Source organism: Schistocerca gregaria, chromosome 2 (assembly GCF_023897955.1).
Source record: "Schistocerca gregaria isolate iqSchGreg1 chromosome 2, iqSchGreg1.2, whole genome shotgun sequence".
NCBI lineage: Eukaryota > Metazoa > Arthropoda > Insecta > Orthoptera > Acrididae > Schistocerca > Schistocerca gregaria.
Window position 1 is genome coordinate 886,985,796 of NC_064921.1, and position 21,902 is coordinate 887,007,697.

The 21,902-nt window shown below is 39.8% G+C and overlaps 1 protein-coding gene across 7 annotated transcripts in view; it reads left to right on the top strand.

Moving 5' to 3' along the window:
- Positions 1 to 21,902, top strand: part of LOC126335315 (ubiquitin carboxyl-terminal hydrolase 45) — a 159,193-nt gene that overhangs the window by 39,104 nt on the left and 98,187 nt on the right. For all 7 annotated transcript variants that reach the window (XM_049998466.1, XM_049998469.1, XM_049998471.1 and 4 more), the window contains exon 5: positions 14,046 to 14,161. In XM_049998466.1, the coding sequence (XP_049854423.1) occupies positions 14,046 to 14,161 (116 nt within the window). The remainder of the gene's footprint in view (positions 1 to 14,045; positions 14,162 to 21,902) is intronic.

Below are 21,902 nucleotides of genomic sequence, written 5' to 3' on the forward strand. Positions count from 1 at the left end.
TTGAAGAAAATTTACTTCCAGAAAACCAGCCTACTTCATTGGGAATCTGGACATCAGTGTGCACTCGAAGCTGAATTACGCATTTTAGTATGCTTCACAAAATTCTGATACTATTGGATTATCTTCTGATGTCTTGTTTCTTTTATGATATAATGTAAGATCTTTTAATGTTTTACATGTACGAACATATAGGCTTCCTAGTCATTGTAGTTGCGCAAGAGCAGTGAGGCCTGTTATCTGGCGCGCTGTGGCAACTGCTGGAACAAACCTGTTTCTAACAGGTCGTGGGAAAGATTCCGAATGGTGGTTTGAAAAGCGTTACTTTCAAAGTAAATTTCCGTTTATGCAAGATGAACAATGTGTGAGAATATTGTAGCACTTCGTGAATTTACACGTAAATTCTGGAACCACTCCACCTTCTGCCTCCTGGAACATGCGATATTTTAAAGATAAGTGTAAGAGAGAGCCTATTTACTGCACAACACATGTCTGTGTGTGCAGGATTGACATTGATTGAGGGAAGACAGGACTGCAACAGATGAACGGCACTGACAAGTGTTTGCCACAAGCGCCACAGACGCTGTAGGAGAGGACACGGAGTAATTAAATGCTACTCTTTGCTATGTTAGTGAATGTGATATGTGATTGTTGTTAAAAAACGAACATTTGAATATAGACTTTTAACTAACTTCATATCTTAGCTCTAAACAAGGCAAGGCGCAGGGGACTTCTATAAATTATTTGGTTGTTAAAACCAGGCAATTGTGATTATGTTCAATTGTGTCTAATGGGAGTTGTCATAGTTGACTTACAAGAACTTGTATGTTTATGTGAAACTTGTGGAGATAAAAATATACCTAACTGAACTGAAAGTATGAGGTTACTGAGTTATTTCCAGGGAGAGGGAGAATATTTGTTAGTTCCTCTAACCAACATTATTTCTTCAGAGAAGAAGTTGTGGAGATAGATTTCAGCCGCATATCCAGAGAAGAGGATCGGCTAAAAGTTTCAAGTAAGTCAACTGTAGTAAGAGAAGTATGAAGTGAGCAATCCAGCTTTGCACCACTTCTCTTGTCGCCGAAACCGTTAGAATGTGGCGACTGACGTGATCAGGCCTCGAAGAAAGAGGAATTTCCAAACGAAATAAAGATAAAAGGATATTGTGAGTTGCCATAGCAACCATTAGTAACAATATGGTTCACAGAGTTGGATTCTGCATAAACGGCAAAAAGGAGTGAAAATTAATAAACACCATACAAGAAAAGACGCAAGGAAAATTTCAACAGTTTAGACTAAGAAGAGTTATGATGAAAACTATTTGATGACGAAGATCCAGTGTGGGGGAGTAAGCAGCACTCGCACATATTGTGGGGCATGGACACTGTAACCGTCAACTTTCGCCAACGACGCCAGCTGCTGCTCATCGGTGCTAACTACAAATCCGTTTACTGACACCGTCGCTGAAACCAACCTTTGACGCTGCCGGCGTCTGTGTTGTTCACCGGCGTTGAGTCCACACCTGCTCACCGACGCAGCCTGAAAATCTATGTGAAAGACAGTTAACTGAGCGGAAGTTAAGGACACTGTTCATTAATAGACTGTTAGTATAGTTATTATTGTATTGTATTGTACATTAACTGGGGGTCTAGAAATGACAGATAGGCTCCATCCCTGCCGCAGCCGCAGTGGTCCACAACCCCACAGCGACTACCGCAGTCCACTTCACCCCTCCACTGCCCCACACTGAACCACTCTTTCAGGGTGGTTGTGCGGTTCAGCCCCTGGTGGACCCCTACAGTGTATGTCTTATACCAGACGAGTGTAACCCCTATGTTGGCGTGGTAGAGTAATGGTGGTGTACGCCTGCGTGGCGAACTTGTTTGCACAGCAACGCCGACATACCACACGACTAACCTGGCAGGCACAGTTATTACTCAGAGGTGAATTTTTTAAATGACAACGTGATTCAAAAGTAGAAAGAATATGGTTCAAGAACAGGAACTAGCAGAAACAGCCACAGCTATTAGAGTGACTAGGGAAATGCGACTGGTCTGAAATAGTGAATGTAATGAAAGCTCAAAGGCCCAGATTACTACTTTAAGTAAAAATCTAGAAGCTCAGAGTTTACAATTAAATTCTAGATTAGACGCGCAGATTGCAAATTCAGCTACTTTCAGACATGAACTAAGTCTAATTTAAGACTTAGTAAATACTCAGTTAAATGATAGATGAGATGAACAGAAGGCGGATTCAGCTGCTATAAGAAAGGAACTAAGTGCCACTTTAAGTGGAAAACTAGAAGCACAGGGTGAGGTTTTAAATGCTAAGTTCAATGCCTTAAATTATGAAGTGGAGAGGGGGAAGGGTTGGTACGAAGTGGGAAGGGTTGGTACGAATTTTAATAAGACGTTTACCCATTTACGCAAGGAAGTATATATTATGTAGTGGGTGGAAAACCGTAGAAGAATTATTATCCTTTAAAGACACACTTGATGCCTTAAAAAAAGACCACAATGAGAACATGCATCAAAGTGAAAATAAGAATTTCATAAGGGGTAGTAATAACAGTAATAGCAATAGCAATAGGCCAATTTAACTTAGAGCGATCTGGATCTAGGGCCGGGGCCCAGGTCTTACAAATACATGACGAGGCCTGGTTTATAATAGGTATGTTAATTTCATGCATAAAATACCAACAAAAGAATGGTTGTTACTGGAAGAACCAAGCTTAACTGCCATTAATCCACAACTAATAATAATAGGAAAAGTGGAGAAGTTAATATATTTATAGATTCCGGTAGTGAAGTGTCACTTATTTCTAGCGTTTTCTTTCACACACTATGAACGAAATATCACTTACTGGTATTACCAGTAATGGGAGTGTACATAGTTGGTATTACTGGAACAAAGAGCAAAGTTGTAAAACATGAGACCCAGGTGAACTGCAGCAATGGGAATATCCCATTTCATCAGACAATTAGTAGTAGAAAATATCAATAGGGATGTGTTATTTGGCTTAGACTGGGTATCATAATTTAGCATCATATTGAATTTTGAGGAGAATCTTCTTTGTTTCGGAAAAGGTGACTACAAATATTGTGTAAAGTTTGTGACGGACAGCTATATTAGTAAACAAACAACTAAGAGTCGATGTCTGAGACTAACTGCTACAGCAAGATTGTCACCAGTGATTGATAACGCAAGTCACATATCACACCGTGCTGACACACAAAACAAAATAAACGAATTGCCAATATTAACCAGTGAACAAAAATTAGATTTATCTAAAATTCTATTGGAATATGAAATGGTATTTTCTGATAGTCCGGGTAGTATTAGTGACGATGTATGTAAATTTAAAATCAAATATAGTAATCCATTTTTCTGTAAGCCTTATCCAATACCAGTAAGTTTAAAAGAAGCAGTTAAGGAAGAAATTGACAAAATGATTGACAATAACACGAGGGGTGTTTGAAAAATCCGTGCAAAAAACTACTTACGTGTTTCGGGTAAACCTTTTTTATTTTTAGACATAGTCTCCTTTTAGACGTATACACCTCGTCCAACGCTGTTCTAATTTGTTGATCTCTTCCGAATAACAGGAATTGTCCAAGTCTGCAAGATAGCTATGAGTTGCTGAAATCACCACGTCGTTTGAATAAAATATTTGTCCCGCCAGCCATTTCTTCAAATAAGGGAACAAATAATAGTCCGAGTGAGCCAAGTCTGGAGAATAGGGGGATGTGAAATGAGTTGGAATCCTATTTCCATTAATTTTGTGACCACAACTGCTGAGCTGTGTGCTGGTGCATTGTAGTGATGGAAAAGGACTTTTTTTGCAGTCCAATTGCTGGTGTTTTTCTTGCACCTCAGCTTTCAAATGGTCCAATAACGATGATTAATATTCACATGTAATAGTTCTACACTTTTCCAGATAGTCAATGAGGATTATCCCTTGTGAACTCCAAAAGAGTTGCCGTAATCTTTCCGGCCGAAAAAATAGTCTTTGCCTTTTTTGGTGTAGATTCTCTCTTGGTAACTCATTGTTTAGATTGTTGTTTGGTCTCAGGATCATAGTAATGCATCCATGTTTCATCCATAGTAATGAAATGACGCTTAAAGTCCTGCGGATTCTTCCTGAACAGCTGCAGACCATTCTTGCAACACTTCACATGATTCCGCATTGGTCAAGTGTGAGCAATCACGGAACCCATCTTGTGGACAGGTTTCTCATGTGCAAACGTTTATGCAAAATATTATGTACCAATTCATTCGCGATGCCCACAGCACTAGCAATCTCGCACACCTTAACTCTTCTGTCATCCATTACCATATAATGGATTTTATCAGTGATTTCTGGAGTTGTAAGCTGCACCGGGCAACCAGAACGTTCAGCATCACTTGTGCCCATGTGGCCACTTTGAAAATTTTGAAACCCATTATAAACTATTCTAATCGAAGGTGCTGAGTCACTATAATGTTTATCCAGCTTCTCTTTAGTCTCTTGAGGCATTTTGTCTTTCATAAAGTACATCTACATCTACATGACTACTCTGCAATTCACATTTAAGTGCTTGGCAGAGGGTTCATCGAACCACAATCATACTATCTCTCTACTATTCCACTCCCGAACAGCGAGCGGGAAAAACAAACACCTAAACCTTTCTGTTCGAGCTCTGATTTCTCTTATTTTATTTTGATGATCATTCCTACCTATGTAGGTTGGGCTCAACAAAATATTTTCACATTCGGAAGAGAAAGTTGGTGACTGAAATTTCGTAAAAAGGTCTCGCCGCGACGAAAAACGTCTATGCTGTAATGACTTCCATCCCAACTCGTGTATCATATCTGCCACACTCTCTCCCCTATAACGTGATAATACAAAACGAGCTGCCCTTTTTTTGCACCCTTTCGATGTCCTCCGTCAATCCCACCTGGTAAGGACCGCACACTGCGCAGCAATATTCTAACAGAGGACGAACGAGTGTAGTGTAAGCTGTCTCTTTAGTGGACTTGTTGCATCTTTTAAGTGTCCTGCCAATGAAACGCAACCTTTGGCTCGCCTTCCCGACAATATTATCTATGTGGTCCTTCCAACTGAAGTTGTTCATAATTTTAACACCCAGGTACTTAGTTGAATTGAGTCTTGAGAATTGTACTATTTATCGAGTAATCGAATTCCAACGGATTTCTTTTGGAACTCATGTGGATCATCTCACACTTTTCGTTATTTAGTGTCAACTGCCACCTTACATACCATACAGCAATCTTTTCTAAATCGCTTTGCAACTGATACTGGTCTTCGGATGACCTTACTAGACGGTAATTTACAGCATCATCTGCGAACAGTCTAAGAGAACTGCTCAGATTGTCACCCAGGTCATTTATATAGATCAGGAACAGTAGAGGTCCCAGGACGCTTCCCTGGGGAACACCTGATATCACTTCAGTTTTACTCGATTATTTGCCGTCTATTACTACGAACTACGACCTTCCTGGACAGGAAATCACGAATCCAGTCGCACAACTGAGACGATACCCCATAGCTCCGCAGCTTGATTAGAAGTCGCTTATGAGGAACGGTGTCAAAAGCTTTCCAGAAATCTAGAAATACGGAATCAACTTGAGATCCCCTGTCGATAGCGGCCATTACTTCGTGCGAATAAAGAGCTAGCGGCGTTGCACAAGAGCGATGTTTTCTGAAGCCATGCTGATTACGTGTCAATAGATCGTTCCCTTCGAGGCGATTCATAATGTTTGAATACAGTATATGCTCCAAAACCCTACTGCAAACCGACGTCAATGATATAGGTCTGTAGTTAAATGGATTACTCCTACTACCCTTCTTGAACACTGGTGCGACCTGTGCAATTTTCCAATCTGTAGGTACAGATCTATCGGTGAGCGAGCGGTTGTATATGAGTGCTAAGTAGGGAGCTATAGTATCAGCGTAATCTGAAAGGAACCTAATCGGTATACAATCTGGACCTGAAGACTTGCCCGTATCAAGCGATTTGAGTTGCTTCGCAACCCCTAAGGTATCTACTTCTAAGAAACTCATGCTAGCAGATGTTCGTGTTTCAAATTCTGGAATATTCCATTCGTCTTCCCTGGTGAAGGAATTTCGGAAAACTGCTTTCAATAACTCCACTTTAGCGGCACAGTCGTCGATAACAGTGCCATCGGCACTGCGCAACGAAGGTATTGACTGCGTCTTGCCGCTTGTGTACTTTACATACGACCAGAATTTCTTCAGATTTTCTACCAAATTTCGAGACAATGTTTCGTTGTGGTACCTATTAAAGGCATCTCGCATCAAAGTACGTGCCAAATTTCGCGCGTCTGTAAATTTTAGCCCATCTTCGGGATTTCGCGTTTTTCTGAACTTTGCATGCTTTTTCCGTTGCCTCTGCAACAGTGTTCGGACATTTTTGTGTACCACGGGGGATCCGTTCCATCTCTTACCAATTTATGAGGTATGAATATCTCAACTGCTGTTGCTACTATATCTTTGAATTTGAGCCACATCTTGTCTACATTCGCATAGTCACTTCGGAAGGAATGGAAATTGTCTCTTAGGAAGGCTTCTAGTGGCACTTTATCCGCTTTTTTAAATAAAATTATTTTGCGTTTGTTTCTGATGGATTTGGGAGAAATGGTATTGAGCCTAGCTACAATGACCTTGTGATCACTAATCCCTGTATCAGTCATGATGCTCTCTATCAGCTCTGGATTGTTTGTGGCCAAGAGGTCAAGTGTGTTTTCGCAACGATTTACAATTCGCGTGGGTTCGTGGACTAACTGCTCGAAATAATTTTCGGAGAAAGCATTTAGGACAATCTCGGAAGACGTTTTCTGCCTACCACCGGTTTTGAACAAGTATTTTTGCCAACATACCGAGGGTAGGTTGAAGTCCCCACCAACTATAACTGTATGAGTGGGGTATTTATTTGTTACGAGACTCAAATTTTCTCTGAACTGTTCCGCAACTGTATCATCGGAGTCTGGGGGTCGGTAGAAGGAGCCAATTATTAACTTAATTCAGCTGTTAAGTATAACCTCCACCCATACCAATTCGCACGGAGTATCTACATCGACTTCACTACAAGATAAACCACTACTGACAGACACAAACACTCCACCACCAATTCTGCCTAATCTATCTTTCCTGAACACCGTCTGAGACTTCGTCAAAATATATGCAGAACTTATTTCAGGCATTAGCCAGCTTCCTGTACCTATAACGATTTCAGCTTCTGTGCTTTCTATTAGCGCTTGAAGCTCAGGGACTTTTCCAGCGCAACTACAACAATTTACAACTATAATTCCGACTGTTCCTTGATCCAAGCACGTCCTGTAATTGCCAAGCACCCTTTGACATTGCAGCCCATCCCGCACTTTCCCGAGGCCTTCTAACCTAAAAAACCGCCCAGTCCACGCCACACAGCCTCCGCTACCCGTGTAGCCGCCAGCTGAGTGTAGTGAACTCCTGACCTATTCAGCGGAACCCGAAACCCCACCACCCTATGGCGCAAGTCAAGGAATCTGCAGCCAATACGGTCGCAAAACCGTCTGAGCCTCTGATTCAGACCCTCCACCCAGCTCTGCACCAAAGGTCCACTGTCGGTTCTGTCAACGATGCTGCAGATGGTGAGCTCTGCCTTAATCTCGTAAGCAAGACCGGCAGCCTCCACCAAATCAGATAGCCGCTGAAATCCAGAGAGAATTTCCTCAGATCCAAAGCGACACACGTCATTAGTGCCGACATGTGCCTCCACCTGCAGCTGGCTGCACCCTGTGCTCTTCATGGCATCCGGGAGGACGCCTTCCACATAAGGAATGACTCCTCACGGAATGCACACTGGATTTCTTCCCCTCCTTAGCCGCCGTATCCCTAAGGGGCCCCATTACTCGCCTAACATTGGAGCTCCCAACTACCAGTAAGCCCACCCTCTGCGATTGCCAGGACCTTGAAGGCTGAGAATGATCTTCTGAAACAGGGCAGGCAGCTGCATCTGGCTCAGCCAGAGACAGTGCCTGAAACCGGTTTGTCAGACGCACCGGGGAGGCTTTCTGATCAGCCTCCGGGGACGCCTTTCGCTGCCTGCCACACCTTGGAACGACCTCCCAATCAACCACAGGTGAGGGCTCAGCCCCACTGCGGGCAGCAACCGGGGCAACCACAGCGGCAGACCGATCTGGGGGACAGACGGGACGAGGTTGACATCCCCGTGATACCAAAGTCCGGCTCCCCACAGTGGTGCCCATTGGCAACAGTCTCAAGCTACGCGACCGAAGTCAGCGCCGATTGCAGCTGTGAACTAAGGGATGCCAAGTCAGCCCTCATCCGAACACAGCAATCGCAGTCCCTGTCCATTCTGATCGATGTTGAACAACAGTTACCGAAACACGAGTCCGTGCCTAGATAACGCAAGCGAAACACGCAGAGAATGTATCAACTAACCTGTACAAATGCCTAGCAACTGCGCTACAATCTGCTGAATTTACGATTACAGTAACTAAAACTCGAAATTGCACCTCCTATACGAAACTCACATGCAATTTAAATAAGAATCTACGAAGTAAACACTAATGCGCGATGCTACAACTGTCAAATACTATAATACACCCGAAATATATGAATTAAACAATGCAAGTACCCAAAAACACGCAAAGAAATTAATTAAACTATCTAACAAACAAGTAAGCTAGGGTTATAAGACTTGCTGCTGCAGCTGCTTATCCAACGGTGGCAGGGAGCACGAGATGAAAAGCTTTTTCGTCCATTTTTTGACAGTCACTCGACTTCCTTGATTCACACGAATGCCAAACACAAAGAAATAGACCAATATGGCTGAAACTTGGTGTGCGTTCTTTCCAAAGATGCTACTACCCAAACATGACCTCGATATGCGCCGGTGGTGCCATCACTTGGAATTTGCATGGACTTTTCAAACGCCCCTTGTTGTAGAATGTAGTACTAGTATTATGAATAACCTCTTGGTAGGGTTAGTAAAAAAAGGCGGCAGGAGATGTGCGGTTGGTACTAGATGCTCGTACTTTGAATAAGCATATAGAGACGGAACAAGACACACACATTAACATCGATGAATTATTGTCCAAATTTGAGAAAGCACAGTATTTTAGCACGATGGACCTGACTGCTAGATATTGGCAAATTCGGATACATCCTGAATCAAAGAAAGATACAGTGTTTCTATTTGATGGGAAATCGTATCATTTTAAAATGTTGCCACTCGGGCTAAATATATCAGTATCTGTGTTTATACGGGGACTGGACGAGGCGTTAGGAAGTGAATTGTTAAAGGTTTTAGTAATATATGTAGATGATATATTCGAAATGAGGAGGTAATGAATAGAATTGGGGAGAAGAGGATCTTGTGGCACAACTTGACTAGAAGAAGGGATCGGTTGGTAGGACATGTTCTGAGACATCGAGGGATCACCAATTTAGTATTGGAGGGCAGGGTGGAGGGTAAAAATCGTAGAGGGAGACCAAGAGATGTATACACTAAGCAGATTCAGAAGGATGTAGGCTGCAGTAGGTACTGGGAGATGAAGAAGCTTGCACAGGACAGAGTAGCATGGAGAGATGCATCAAACCAGTCTCAGGACTGAAGACCACAACAACAACATATTTGAAATCTCATCTACTTGGGATGAGCATTGCCTGACCTTGAGTAAAACTCTGAAAAGGTTTAAAGAAAAAGGTATTACAGTAAAATTGTCTAAATCACACTTTGCAAGGCAAGAGCTTAAGTTTTTAGGGTATATCAGAGGAGTGCAAGGAATTAGACCAGATCTGGAACGTATAAAGGCCATTGAGGAGTGTCCACCCCCTAGAAACATAAGACAATTGAAGGGATTTATTGGCATGGCCGGGTTCTATAGATGATATATATGAAGTCATGAGCTAAAAGACTCAAAACATTTATTAAGGGAATACTGTGGGTTTGGGACCAAGAGACCAATGATGAGTTTGAAAATGTAAAAAGAGCTCTAGTCAAATCACCCATATTACACTATCCGGTTACAGGTGATACATTTAAAATTTCAACAGATACGTCTGACTATTGTATAGCAGCAGAACTTTTCCAAGGAGAGTGGGGTCTGTAAAGTTCAGATCACAGATCTATAGCTTTTGGTAGCCAGAGTCTCGACAAACATGAATTAAACTTTACAGCCACAGAAAAGGAACTATTATGGAGTATTCAATAATTTCAAACACTAATAAGGGGGTCAGAAATACTTTTATATATGGTTCACCAAGCTTTATCCTTTTTAATGAGCAGTCAATTATTGCATAGTTGATTACTGTGGTGGATGCTGTTTGTACAGGAATATGACATTAAAATACAGTAAATGAAAGGTTCTGAAAATATTGTACTTGATGCTTTGTCTATGTTACCTGTACACATGAAAGAGTTAAAACGTATAAAAGGGTCTGGCGAAATTTTTGTGATTAATTTTTTCTCAGTAGAATATCCGCATAACAGGGTACAAGATATGGCTTGAAGAATAACTGAAAACATTCATCATGATACCTACTTTACAGAAATATATGCCTCTAATATCCTGCTTGTATTGCCTCTAACGAAGGTAGTTGAAGGAACTGCTTCAAGATACACAAAAATATTGCCGTCAAAATTTGTAAGGAGAAATGCTGTGCAGAAGGGGGAAGAGCTGGTTCATCTAAACTGCACACACATGAAAAGAGGACGAGGACGGAAACCTGCATAACAAACTTGGGACTCTTTTCAACAAGATGCAGTGGCACAAATAATGCCAGAGAAGTGGAGAAATGTTGTATGTCACACACAAATCGTTTTTAAAGAAACATGGAAAAGTGAAGGGAGTGTAGAGGGTAATATTGAAAATATAATTATATCCTTGGGCAACTCCAGTGGCTCGTCGATGGACCAGAGGTCAGATAATGGCAGTGTCGAGGAAGAAAGTGATTCTGTAGTTGGTGGCATTTACCCTCTGGCTTAATTAATCTTTATTTTTGTGTTTGTATTTCCTATTTTTGACCAAATGGCATGTACTGCAGTTGCACAATAAATCTTCTCATTATTAAGGAATAATCCTCTGCACAAGTATAAAACTATACATGCACGCTACAGTGATTGGTAAGTACTCAAGCAGTTTATGTTATTTCAATATTGTTAGTTATTGTATTTGCATGAATGATTCAGATCCATTTTAACTCCCCTTACATATTGAATATGACAACTGAACATGATTCATTCTGGTTATTGTAAAAACAGTGCGCTTCCTGCTTCTTTTGTTGAGCTATACAAGTTCTAGGGACACATTGTCATTTTATACATGGAAGTACTTTTGTTAAGCCGCAAGGCTATAATGATCCTGTAAAGTGAACCCAATACCACACATTAACGGTGATATTAAAAGATAGTCCAATAAGGAATCGCACAGCTGTTGCTGTTACAACCATAATCCATGCACACTCACCGGCTAATGAACAACATCACCCCGTTCCGCACTCAACTGTGAACTTCACTATCAATCACTTTGTTATTCTGATCCAGGTATAATGTAGTTTGTTAACGATTATTTTTACATGTCACCTTGTCCAGACCTTTGCACAACATTAAATGTGCTGAGTGTATCTTTCATCAGCTGCATATTTCTCCAAATACTGAGTTATGTATGTACCAAGTTTCCTTGAAATTTCTCCATGTGTTCAAGGCTTGTGCTCAAGTTTAGTTTACACCAGAGTAAGCACAAGCAAACTAGCATTCTTTTTGGTGTAAATAGTAAGTGAGCATGAGCAAACAGCATTTGGTCATGTTTAGTTCGCATTCCTGTATTCACCCATTTTCTGCTAGTGTTGATCTGTCAGTGAACCACCTAAGCAAGATCATGCACTCTCCACTACAGCGCTTGCTTGCTGCACAGTAAGCATTCATTTGATGCTTTGTGCACAACTACTTTTGTTATTGAACATGAGTTGTGTGAGCAGTGGATTGGTTAGAAGAGAATGTTATGTTGCTAACAAGAAGAATATAGGTGTTACAGATGCTTGTGGGATCCAGGAGACGCACAGCACAGAATCTGTGAGAAAAATAGAATACTTGGTCAGAAGTCACCAAAGCACTCAAAGATGAAAGTGGGGGCATATGAAAGAAATTAAACATATATGGAAGTTCTGATTATTCTCACGGCTCACATTCAATGTAGCAGTGATTACATCACAGATGTATCACTATTATTTTAGAAGCTTTTGGTGGAACTGTCTAATAAATAAATATTGCCTTCTCTCTATCTCCCTTACAACAAAATACATCACAGATTTTATCAAGTACTGTGTGTGTGTGTGTGTGTGTGTGTGTGTGTGTGTGTGTGTGTGTGTGTGTGTGTGTGTGTGTGTATTGTTGACGAAGGCCATTGGCCGAAAGCTTCAAGTGTGAAAGTCTTTTTGTTGTGCTTATCTGCGACTCAGCATCTTCGCTGTGTGGTGAGTAGCAACTTTCCTTCTCATAACATGTTACATTCCATGCTGGATTGTCCATTGTTTATTCTATTAATACTATTTTATTGAGATTGTCTTCCTCATGCATATTTTAATAAAATCCTGAAGTGCTCTGCAAATTGTATATATTACTGCAGACATCCAGAACTGTCAGAGGTGTACCTACTATTAAAGTACGAAACTGTTAGGGTATTAATTTAACTGTCTCCAGTTGCTAAAAAATCTGTATAATTACTAACTTTTCTTGAGGTTGTGTTGCTAATCAGGAATTAGTACTCTGCTTTTAAATTTTCTTCTGTTGCAATAGAAGCCAGCAAAAAATGTCAACCAACATATGTGCCAGGATTTAGAATTATCTTAATAAAGGCTGGAGGTACAATTTAGTGATAAATGCAGTACCTCTACGCATTTCACACTTGAATAAAAACCCAGCTACCTACATTTTTCATTCCTTAGGCCATTTTGCATGTTTTCTCAAAAAATAGCGCTCTTGCTATTCAAAACTAATTGTATTTGAATACCTCAGATTTGTGTGTTGTATGAAGTGAAACCTATAAGGCAGTTGAAAATAAATAAATAAATTGCAGATTTCGTAGTATTAGCATTCTATATGCTATATTTTATGTTCTCTGCCATTCCCTCCAATGTAAATGGTCATTGACAGGTATAAGTGAGTGGTAATTAACATTGTAAACTGTCTTCGAATTTATGTACAATTGTGTTCACTGCTACTCACTCTTACGTAAAAGAGGCTTTACATGTCACTATTTTCCCACTCCTGCTACCATCCCCATAAATAATGACACACACACACACACACACACACACACACACACAGATGGGGGGGGGGGGGGGGGGGGAGTAATAAATACATCCTAGGTAAAAAAAGGAATTTATATCTTTTACACAATTTTGTCATCACAAATTTTAACCTATGTATTCAGTGCTAGAAAATTTTTAAAAAAAATCTATTTTTCACCAAGTTAATGCAGCTTATCTTGTGGTTAGAAGTATTAGCATACAACTAGATGAGCAAATTTGATTGGCTCCCAAATTTTTACAGTACTGAACAAATTTGCACACCTGTACACATCCATATTTACAATTATGTTAGTCTAACACTTATGTTGTGTTGGGAACAGTGAAATATCATGTGTTTGCTGTTAGGTGGGCGGAAGAAGTTACTGAGTATTGAGGAGAAGGTGTAAGATGTAATTACAGAAGTAGTGACTGGATAAATAGGTGAGAGGTTAACAGTAATGGTGTGTGAATAGGCACGTGTGGCAATGAGCGTGATGATGAGTACCAAACATGGAGAATAGAAAGATTCAGATATTAAAAACTGCAAATGACAAGTAGTAGAATTGGAGGCACCACATTGAAAAGACAGTTTACTGCCAGGTCACGGTTGCAGAAGTCTTTGGTAGATATGAATCAGTAGGGTGTCAATAGAAGTTACAAAAAAAAGATTTCATTAAAATATCAGCATCTCATTTAAATATTAACACTAACGAAAAAACTTAATTTCTAGGTGTTATGAATGTGACACAGAAATAGATCCAGTCTGCAGGAAGAAAGTACATGAATGTGTCGAGTTCCTGAAGCGTCTAGAATGTCCAAAGCCAGCAAAGGAGCCACATTTAAATGGTAAGCATCAAAATATAAATTGTTACTTTTTGATGTATTTGCTGTATAACGTGTACAATGATGGATTGGAATACCATGTGGAAAACAAATAAAATTGCTAATTTCAAAAAGTTTTGCAACTGCATTACCAAAAAAGATCCTAAAAGTTTCTTGCTTCAATTGTTGCGCAACTGTAAAAATAACAGATCAGAAATAAGAGAATGTAAAACTAAAAGACAACTCAGACACTTGATAGAGAAAATTGTGCTAGATCTAATAAGTAAATTAGGAATTCTGAAGAGCTGGCTCCCCTTCTCGTAACAGCTGTTCCAGTTAGCTAGTACATGAGGCAGGTGATTAGAGACAACGCAAAATTCAGGTGGCTCCAGTACGCAAAGACAGCTCTAACAACAGGGATCCAGTTGATGGCAATTTTTTTTGACTTGTGTAAAGTTCTCAGTACAATTCCAATCATTGTGTAGTAAAAATAATATATTTATATGGAGTGTTGGTGCAGGTTACATTTGGATAGCAGACTTTGCAGCAAATAGAACTGAGGGAAAGCCCTCAGACATGGTCAACCTATTCGGCTGATATTTGGCAGGTCACTTCTATATATCCTAAAATAGAAGACTCTAAGCTGGCATGAAGGTAAGTTTGGGTTCAGCCTCTTCAGACACCTTTATCTTGGAGAATGGGATGCCTCAAGGTCCTGATTTTAATGTCATTCTCTTTGCTATAGACATTAACCCTATTATGGCCTGTGTACTGCCAGGCATCTCTGGCTCCCTTTTCATTGACGAATTTCGATCTCCTGCAGTTCTCCATGGACGTGTCTTCTTGAGTGGCATCTTCACTGATGTCTCGATTGTCTTCACTTGTGGAACATAGACAATGGCTTTGACTTTTCCACTGAAAAAACAGTTTGTATGAAATTCTGGCAGCACAATAGCTTTTTTCCATCGTCTTTACACCTTAGCCTGATGCTCTTCCATTTACTGAAACTACAAAATTCCTGGGACTCATGTTTGATGCAAAACTTTCTTGGTCCTCCCATGTGGTTTACCTGGCTACACATTGTACCAGTTCCTCATTGCCCTGTGTGTCCTCAATGGTACTTACTGGGGTGCAGATCGAACAACCCTCCTCTGTTTATACTGGTCCCCTGTCCATTTGAAACTAGACTGAGGGTGTTTCGTTAATTCCTCTGCATGTCTGTCCATCTTACTCAGTCTTAATATTATCCACCATTGTGGAATAAGTTTGGACACAGGCTTTTTTTTTTACACTAGCCAGGTTGAGAGTCTCTATGCAGAAGCTGCCAAACTACCACTGTAATATCAGCCTGATGTCCTCCTTGCTTACCATTTGTCTACTATACCTGGCCACCTATTCTGTGCCCTAGTTTTCAATGACTCCCTTGACCACCAGTATTTGGTGCGCCCTTCTTCTCTATTACCTCCAGGGGTTCACTTTTGGCTACAGCTGCAGCACTTAACTTCACTACCGGATGGGTGTGAACCCTTCACCTCGTTGGCTTTGTGCGGTGGCCCATGTTCATCTTGGATTTCATTCACTTCCTGAGGAAACTACTCCAGATCTGAGCTATTGTTGTAAGTTTCTTGACCTCTGCACACAACTTAGCAATACCATCTTCGTGCACACTGAAGACTCTAAAACTGACTGTCGTGTTGGGTATGCCTTGTATCTTTGGCATCGACATTTTTGATATCGGCTTCCAGTATTTATAGCAGAACTCTTCGCCCTCTCATCAGGCCACCCACTACATTCGGCGACACAGCCTTTTTATTGTGTCATTTGCTCCTATTCTCTTGGTGGCCTTCTAGCTTCTGTGCACTGCACACAGTTAATCCCTTACTGCAATGGGTCCAAGAAAGCTTCCACATGTTCACTGTTGAGGGAGCCGCTGTGATGTTCATGTAGGTTCCTGGTAACATCTGTATAGTAGGAAATGAGGCTGCAGTCCTCCTATCTCGGCCTGCTAGCTCTTCCATTCCTCCAGGTGATATCCATGTTGCCGTCTATTGGCAGGTGATGTCACTTTGGCATCACCATTGCTCTTCTCTTTGTGGGAACAAGCCCTGCCGAATTAAACCTCTCCCAGTGGCTTGGCCAACCTCCTCTCCACCCTGTCGCTGCAAAGAGAGAATTTTAACAAGGTTGCATATGGGGCTTTGTCTTTTTAGCCGTTGCCATTTGTTAAGTGGTGATGTCCCTTTCTGTCCATTGTTGTCAACCTTTGATGGTTTGCCCTTTCCCTACCAAATGCCCTTTTTATAACTGCATACTTTCTAGTGTATGTATGCTGTCTGAGTTATTGGCAGTTTTAGCAAACAACGTGTGGGCTGTCGACCACATTTTACTTTTTATCCATCACAGCAGTATAGCAGGGACATTAATCTTTGATTTGGCACCTCCACAGTCTCTGTGGTGTATTTTGTGGACCTTTCTCCAAGAAAGAGTCCTTGTTAGTAGCTCTTTTCCTTCCATCGATTAGGCTTAACATGTAGTCGTTTTTTATTAGTGTTCTAAGGTTATGACATTGGCACTTATGACCTTAGTTGTTTTTGTGCCCTAAAACAAAACAAAAAAAGAGAGTGAGATACATCTGCATTTTCTAGAAAACCACCCTGCAGTCAGTTCAGGATTGACAAAATTGATAGGTAATTGAAAACTGAACATTTTCATTTTTCATAATAATATATTGGGTTCACATACACACATTCTCCTTGAAATTGAGGGAAGTAACTTTTATGACTGCCATATATGAACCTGCAAGGAAGTGACTAAGGCATCTGCATGGGAAACAGAGAACCGGTTTTTGATTCCCATATGTATTCTGCTGTTCTTTTTTCAATTTTGCAAATGACTTGCATTAGTAAAGAATTAAAAATTTAATCTCATTGAACCTCCATACACTATTTACTCTGTTACATGTCCGCAGTTAACTTTGAATAACTTGATCAGTAGTACCTGTCATATAAACATTCAAAGCAAATCTACTTGCAGAATCAAGAACATCTAATATATAGAATTAATTTTGATGCATACCAAGCATACGATCACATTGCCTGAAAAATTGGTGCTGAAAGTTGGTAATGAATTGTGCTGTGAATTGTTATTCAATCCAGGCAGTTGTGCAGTTTCTGGTAGGTTTTCAGAAGCAGGCTGCAAGTTTGAAGCCTCAAAATAAAGTTTGAAATTTGGTGATACAAATAAACATCACATGGTTGGCACACAGGTATGCAGTTCGGTGATGTTACTTCTAGTGTGCAAGTTGTTTCAACCTTGCCATCTATAAATATGTTGTCATACATTATGGTATTAGTTTGTTCATTCCAGGAACCCTATATCAAAAAACTTGTTATTACAGTGGAACTTCAATTTTACATTCAATGATTCTAAGTTTTTCATGATTTGGCAACATAAATTCGAATTCGTAGCCCCTGTGAAAAACCCATAAGATCGATGCTAAAAATTCCCTGATTTTACATTTCTTCCTAGTAATGTTTACCTCATTTCTAAGTTCTTTCTTGATGTCTCATTTGACTTCATCCCTTTTTTTTCCTACTGGCATTTGATGTGATTCAACGAGTTCTAAGCGGCACGAAAGACAGATGGTTCACATCATGGTTTTTGGCAGAGCTAAGGGAATATTTTAGGTCTTTGTGGAGAACTGAGTTGTGAGAGAGGAAATGCTGACGTAATCCACAATTGGTGTTGCCAACACAACTTGTAATGTTTAACTTCACAGCACAATTATGATACAACTACTGCTAGGTTGCAGCATTAGCAACAGTATCAGTCGTCAACCTTTTAAATTCAAACACTGAGTCTCGAAGAATTTGCTTGATCATAATTGAGGAAACGTTGCCCATTCCAGCTAGTAAACTCTTATCGGTTAGTGACTTGTTAAGTCACCTAATAGTCAGTGGAGCCACCACACCACACTAACGCACACAAAATGGGCTCGCCTAATGGATATGTGGAAAGGGGGTGCAGGTAGGAATGAAAGCATTCTGTGAAGTGCTGAAAATACACTGTTTTTTGCAGATGAACTGTGACAGAGATGTCATTCAGAAATAGAACAAAGGTTTTGCAGTAGCACATTTTAATGACTTCCATGTTCAAAACTGACATGATACAGCTGCAGCAACTACATACACTACTCTTGTGTATACTTTGCACTGCAGGTGCCACATACTACAGATCAGAGAGATTGGCAGCAATGATAGAGGCCATGAAGTGAAACTGTTGTACCTGAGCTTTCCTTCAAATTTACATTTTACACAGCGAACAGAAATTTCACTGAGCCCACTTCTAATAAGCTTGTAACATCAATTGGAGAAGTAAACCCATTTTTTCACATCTCTGTTTCTGTCCTCAAACCTAAAATAACACTTTAACGGCAGTGAGCATATGAAGTGGGCCCGCAGGGAAAGCATTAAATAATAACAGCAATGGTGACAAATTATGTCATTAAGCAGATGTCCGCATCTATGCTTATGGTTTAACCACTTAGCTGCTGCGATGTTTTTGGTTTAGTTCAAACATCTTCGTAAACTTTTTGCCTTTTTCTAGGTGAGTACAAAGCAAAAATGCACATTTTGAATGAATAATTTGTGGTCGTAGCACGTCTGAAAACAGTTCGATTATGTTTATGCAGATACTAATTTCAGTATTCTGATGAGTTTTTATGTGCTGTTGCACATCTGTGATTTTTCAAGAACTGAGAAAATTCACTATCTCAAATTAATGTATAAACATGGTATTGTACATTTAATTCCTTCACTTAGACAGATTTTGTACTAAGTATTGGAGTGGATTGTGATTGTTAATTGTAAACGACAATTACATGTATTTCTGCTCATATCTTGGGCTGTTTTTTAACATTTTCCTCGATTCTGCATTTTCTTCAATTTTGCATTTTTTAAGTTCACACCACATGAAAAGGTGAAATAGGGATTTCACTGCATCAAGTATGTATGGGCCACAATGTTCTTGAGATATGTTTTGTAAATTGTATTTCTCAATTTCTTGGATTTGGAGCAAGTGATGTAAATAATTTCTTAACATGTCTGGCTTACGATTGACTTCTTCTGTATCAATCACTTTGATCCCTGTTTTTTTGTAAGCACATGAAAACATTAGGCAAAAATTTTCCAGTTGTAGTGATGGAGTATTTTTTTCCATGTATGAATGCATTACACTATCAACTGCAACAAGGATTCACTTTTCTCCCATATTCTATAATGTGAATTGAATGCTCATATTTGCAGCAGTGTTACTCGGAACTGATTTTGTACAATGCTTAAAATTGTAGGTCTTTATTAACCCAAGTCATCTGAGAAATTTGTTTATCTGTTTTGTTATTCTTCCTTTGATTCACTTACTTTATTAATTATCATATTAATACCAATTGCAGTGCAGAAAAATACAAGTGGAGGGAAAAAAAGGACTGCTGAATGCATCTTTGAATTGAACATAAGTTCTCTGCTCACCAATCAGATGCCTTGCTCACTAAGACAGCGATGCTTTCGTTGAACAGCGTATACCTTATACCTACATAATCTACAGTCATAATAGTTTTTTTACTTGATTTCTAGGAAAGTATGTGTTTGTGGACTTCATATATGATGAAAAATGCGCAGTTTTCAATGAGTTGATTGGGAGTCGTGAACTTTAGGGGTGGTTTTCTCAAAAACAGAGGGGTGATGAGGAAAATAGCTTAGTCTTTCTTTTTAGGCTGTACACAAATGGCCTAACAAATATGAGCCGAATCGTTTGACCATATCTGAGGCCTTCCTCTTTTCAGTTCGACATTCTTAATGAGACACTATTGGAAGCAAAAGCAGCATCTGGTTACTTCAAGGAATTGTCATATGACTGTGAAAAGATCTAACATTGTTTGACTGTCAGATCAGTGATCAGTCACTGAAATCAGTCAGTCATCAAGTAAAGGGGAGTGGCTATTCAGAATGATTTAAGGTGGCGTAGTTGTTCAAGTGTAGTGATGGGGAGGAGATGCCATACTCAGTTTTATGGAATGAATTCTAGGGTAGGACAATTGGTGCAGGAAAGATGTTACATAAAAAAAAATCTTCATTTAGATGTTGTTTGTGGTTCTGGGATCCAACCAGACAGGATTAACAGAAGAAATAGAGAAGCTTCAGAATGGAGTTTATGGTAATACGGGGTGAGGAAAGGAGACATTAGAAATTGGGGGAAGGATAGGCTTCTGGGAAGAGGTGGTGTGCTGTTAGGTTGTCCCAGCATAATGGCAATTAATATCCTCTTTCCTTTGCACAAGGAATTCAATGTATTTTGTGTACTATGCTTTAAATGATAGTGGATTTTGTATTTACCATGACGTACAAGGGATACATTATCTCTTTCCCTCTGCAGTTATTCATCATACAAAATAATCATATTTATAAAGAAAAAAACAAATAAGAGTTTATTTAGTTCCTTGGTGAGAACATAGTTATTCCGTTCCTTGGTGGGAACATAGTTGAAATTGGCGTAGCAGAACAGTTTTCATTGTGTTTCGAGTGTCACTTATTTATGGGTAAAGGAATCTTTAAATTTTAAGGGTGTACATGTAGTCACGCCAACCAAAATTGAGAGGATGGAGTATGTTGCAAGGGAAGGTAATGATGAGCCAGGCTCACCTCATAAAAAAACAGCTCACATGTTGGCACAGCTAGCAATGAATGTTTTAACAGGGACAACAATCAGCATGGACTGAGGGAACTGAACTCTAGACAACACCATGCTGGTAACTTTATTATTTCACTGTTCAAAATCAGCAGCTCTCCCACTACATGCTTTTGGACACTAATTTAAGAGAGGCACAACTCAACTGTTACCATCACAAGCCAAGGGCAAGCGTTTCCCACAGTTGGTGAGAGGTGACCACAGTGCTGGTTGTGTCTCGTGCTGTACCTATGGTGCAGGGCTGTCAGGAAACCTGGTATCCCTCTTCGTAATTGCTAATATTGGTGACTTTTTTACTGCACCAAGACTTTGATGTAGTTTTCCTCACATTTATTTGCAGAGTAATAAATGTGCCATTGATATCACACTTAATGGGACAACAGTAGAAGTGAAGGATAATTTAGTGATGTGACTAGCTGTACTGGTAATTTATAATTATTACATTTATTCACTTCGTTGATGAAGTGCTGATTTACATATCATCTATTCATCCCTCCACATGGAAATATCCTACTAAATCATACATTTAGGTTATGTCTTTGTAAAGAGAGAATGGCAGCTGCAGCATTCACTCCTGCTTAGGAAATACCATGTTACAATTTGTTTAGTCATTATGAAAGAGTCCCACTAGTTAACAAATAGAATGGGGAATAATGGAAAAGTATTTTGCATTGGCGAGAGCCGTATTTAAAGGCACAAAGGCCCACATTGCAACTAGACAGCAAAACATATTACTTTCTCCAGAATACTTCTCATGTAGTGAGAATGATCTTGAAATTAGAGAACTGCAGGTCTATGCAGTTGATAGTCATTCTTCTCATGTAACAATTCAAGGTGGAATTGAGAAAGGGGTTGGGTGCATCTGATGCAATATGTATGTACCACTTTACACCATAGGATGACTTGAAAAAAAGAAAGAGAGAGGTAGAGAATATTGATTTATAAAATACACTATTTTGAAGTACAACCGTTGCTGTATTTTAATTAGGTAATACTGAAAATTTAATGTATGAACAGAGGCACA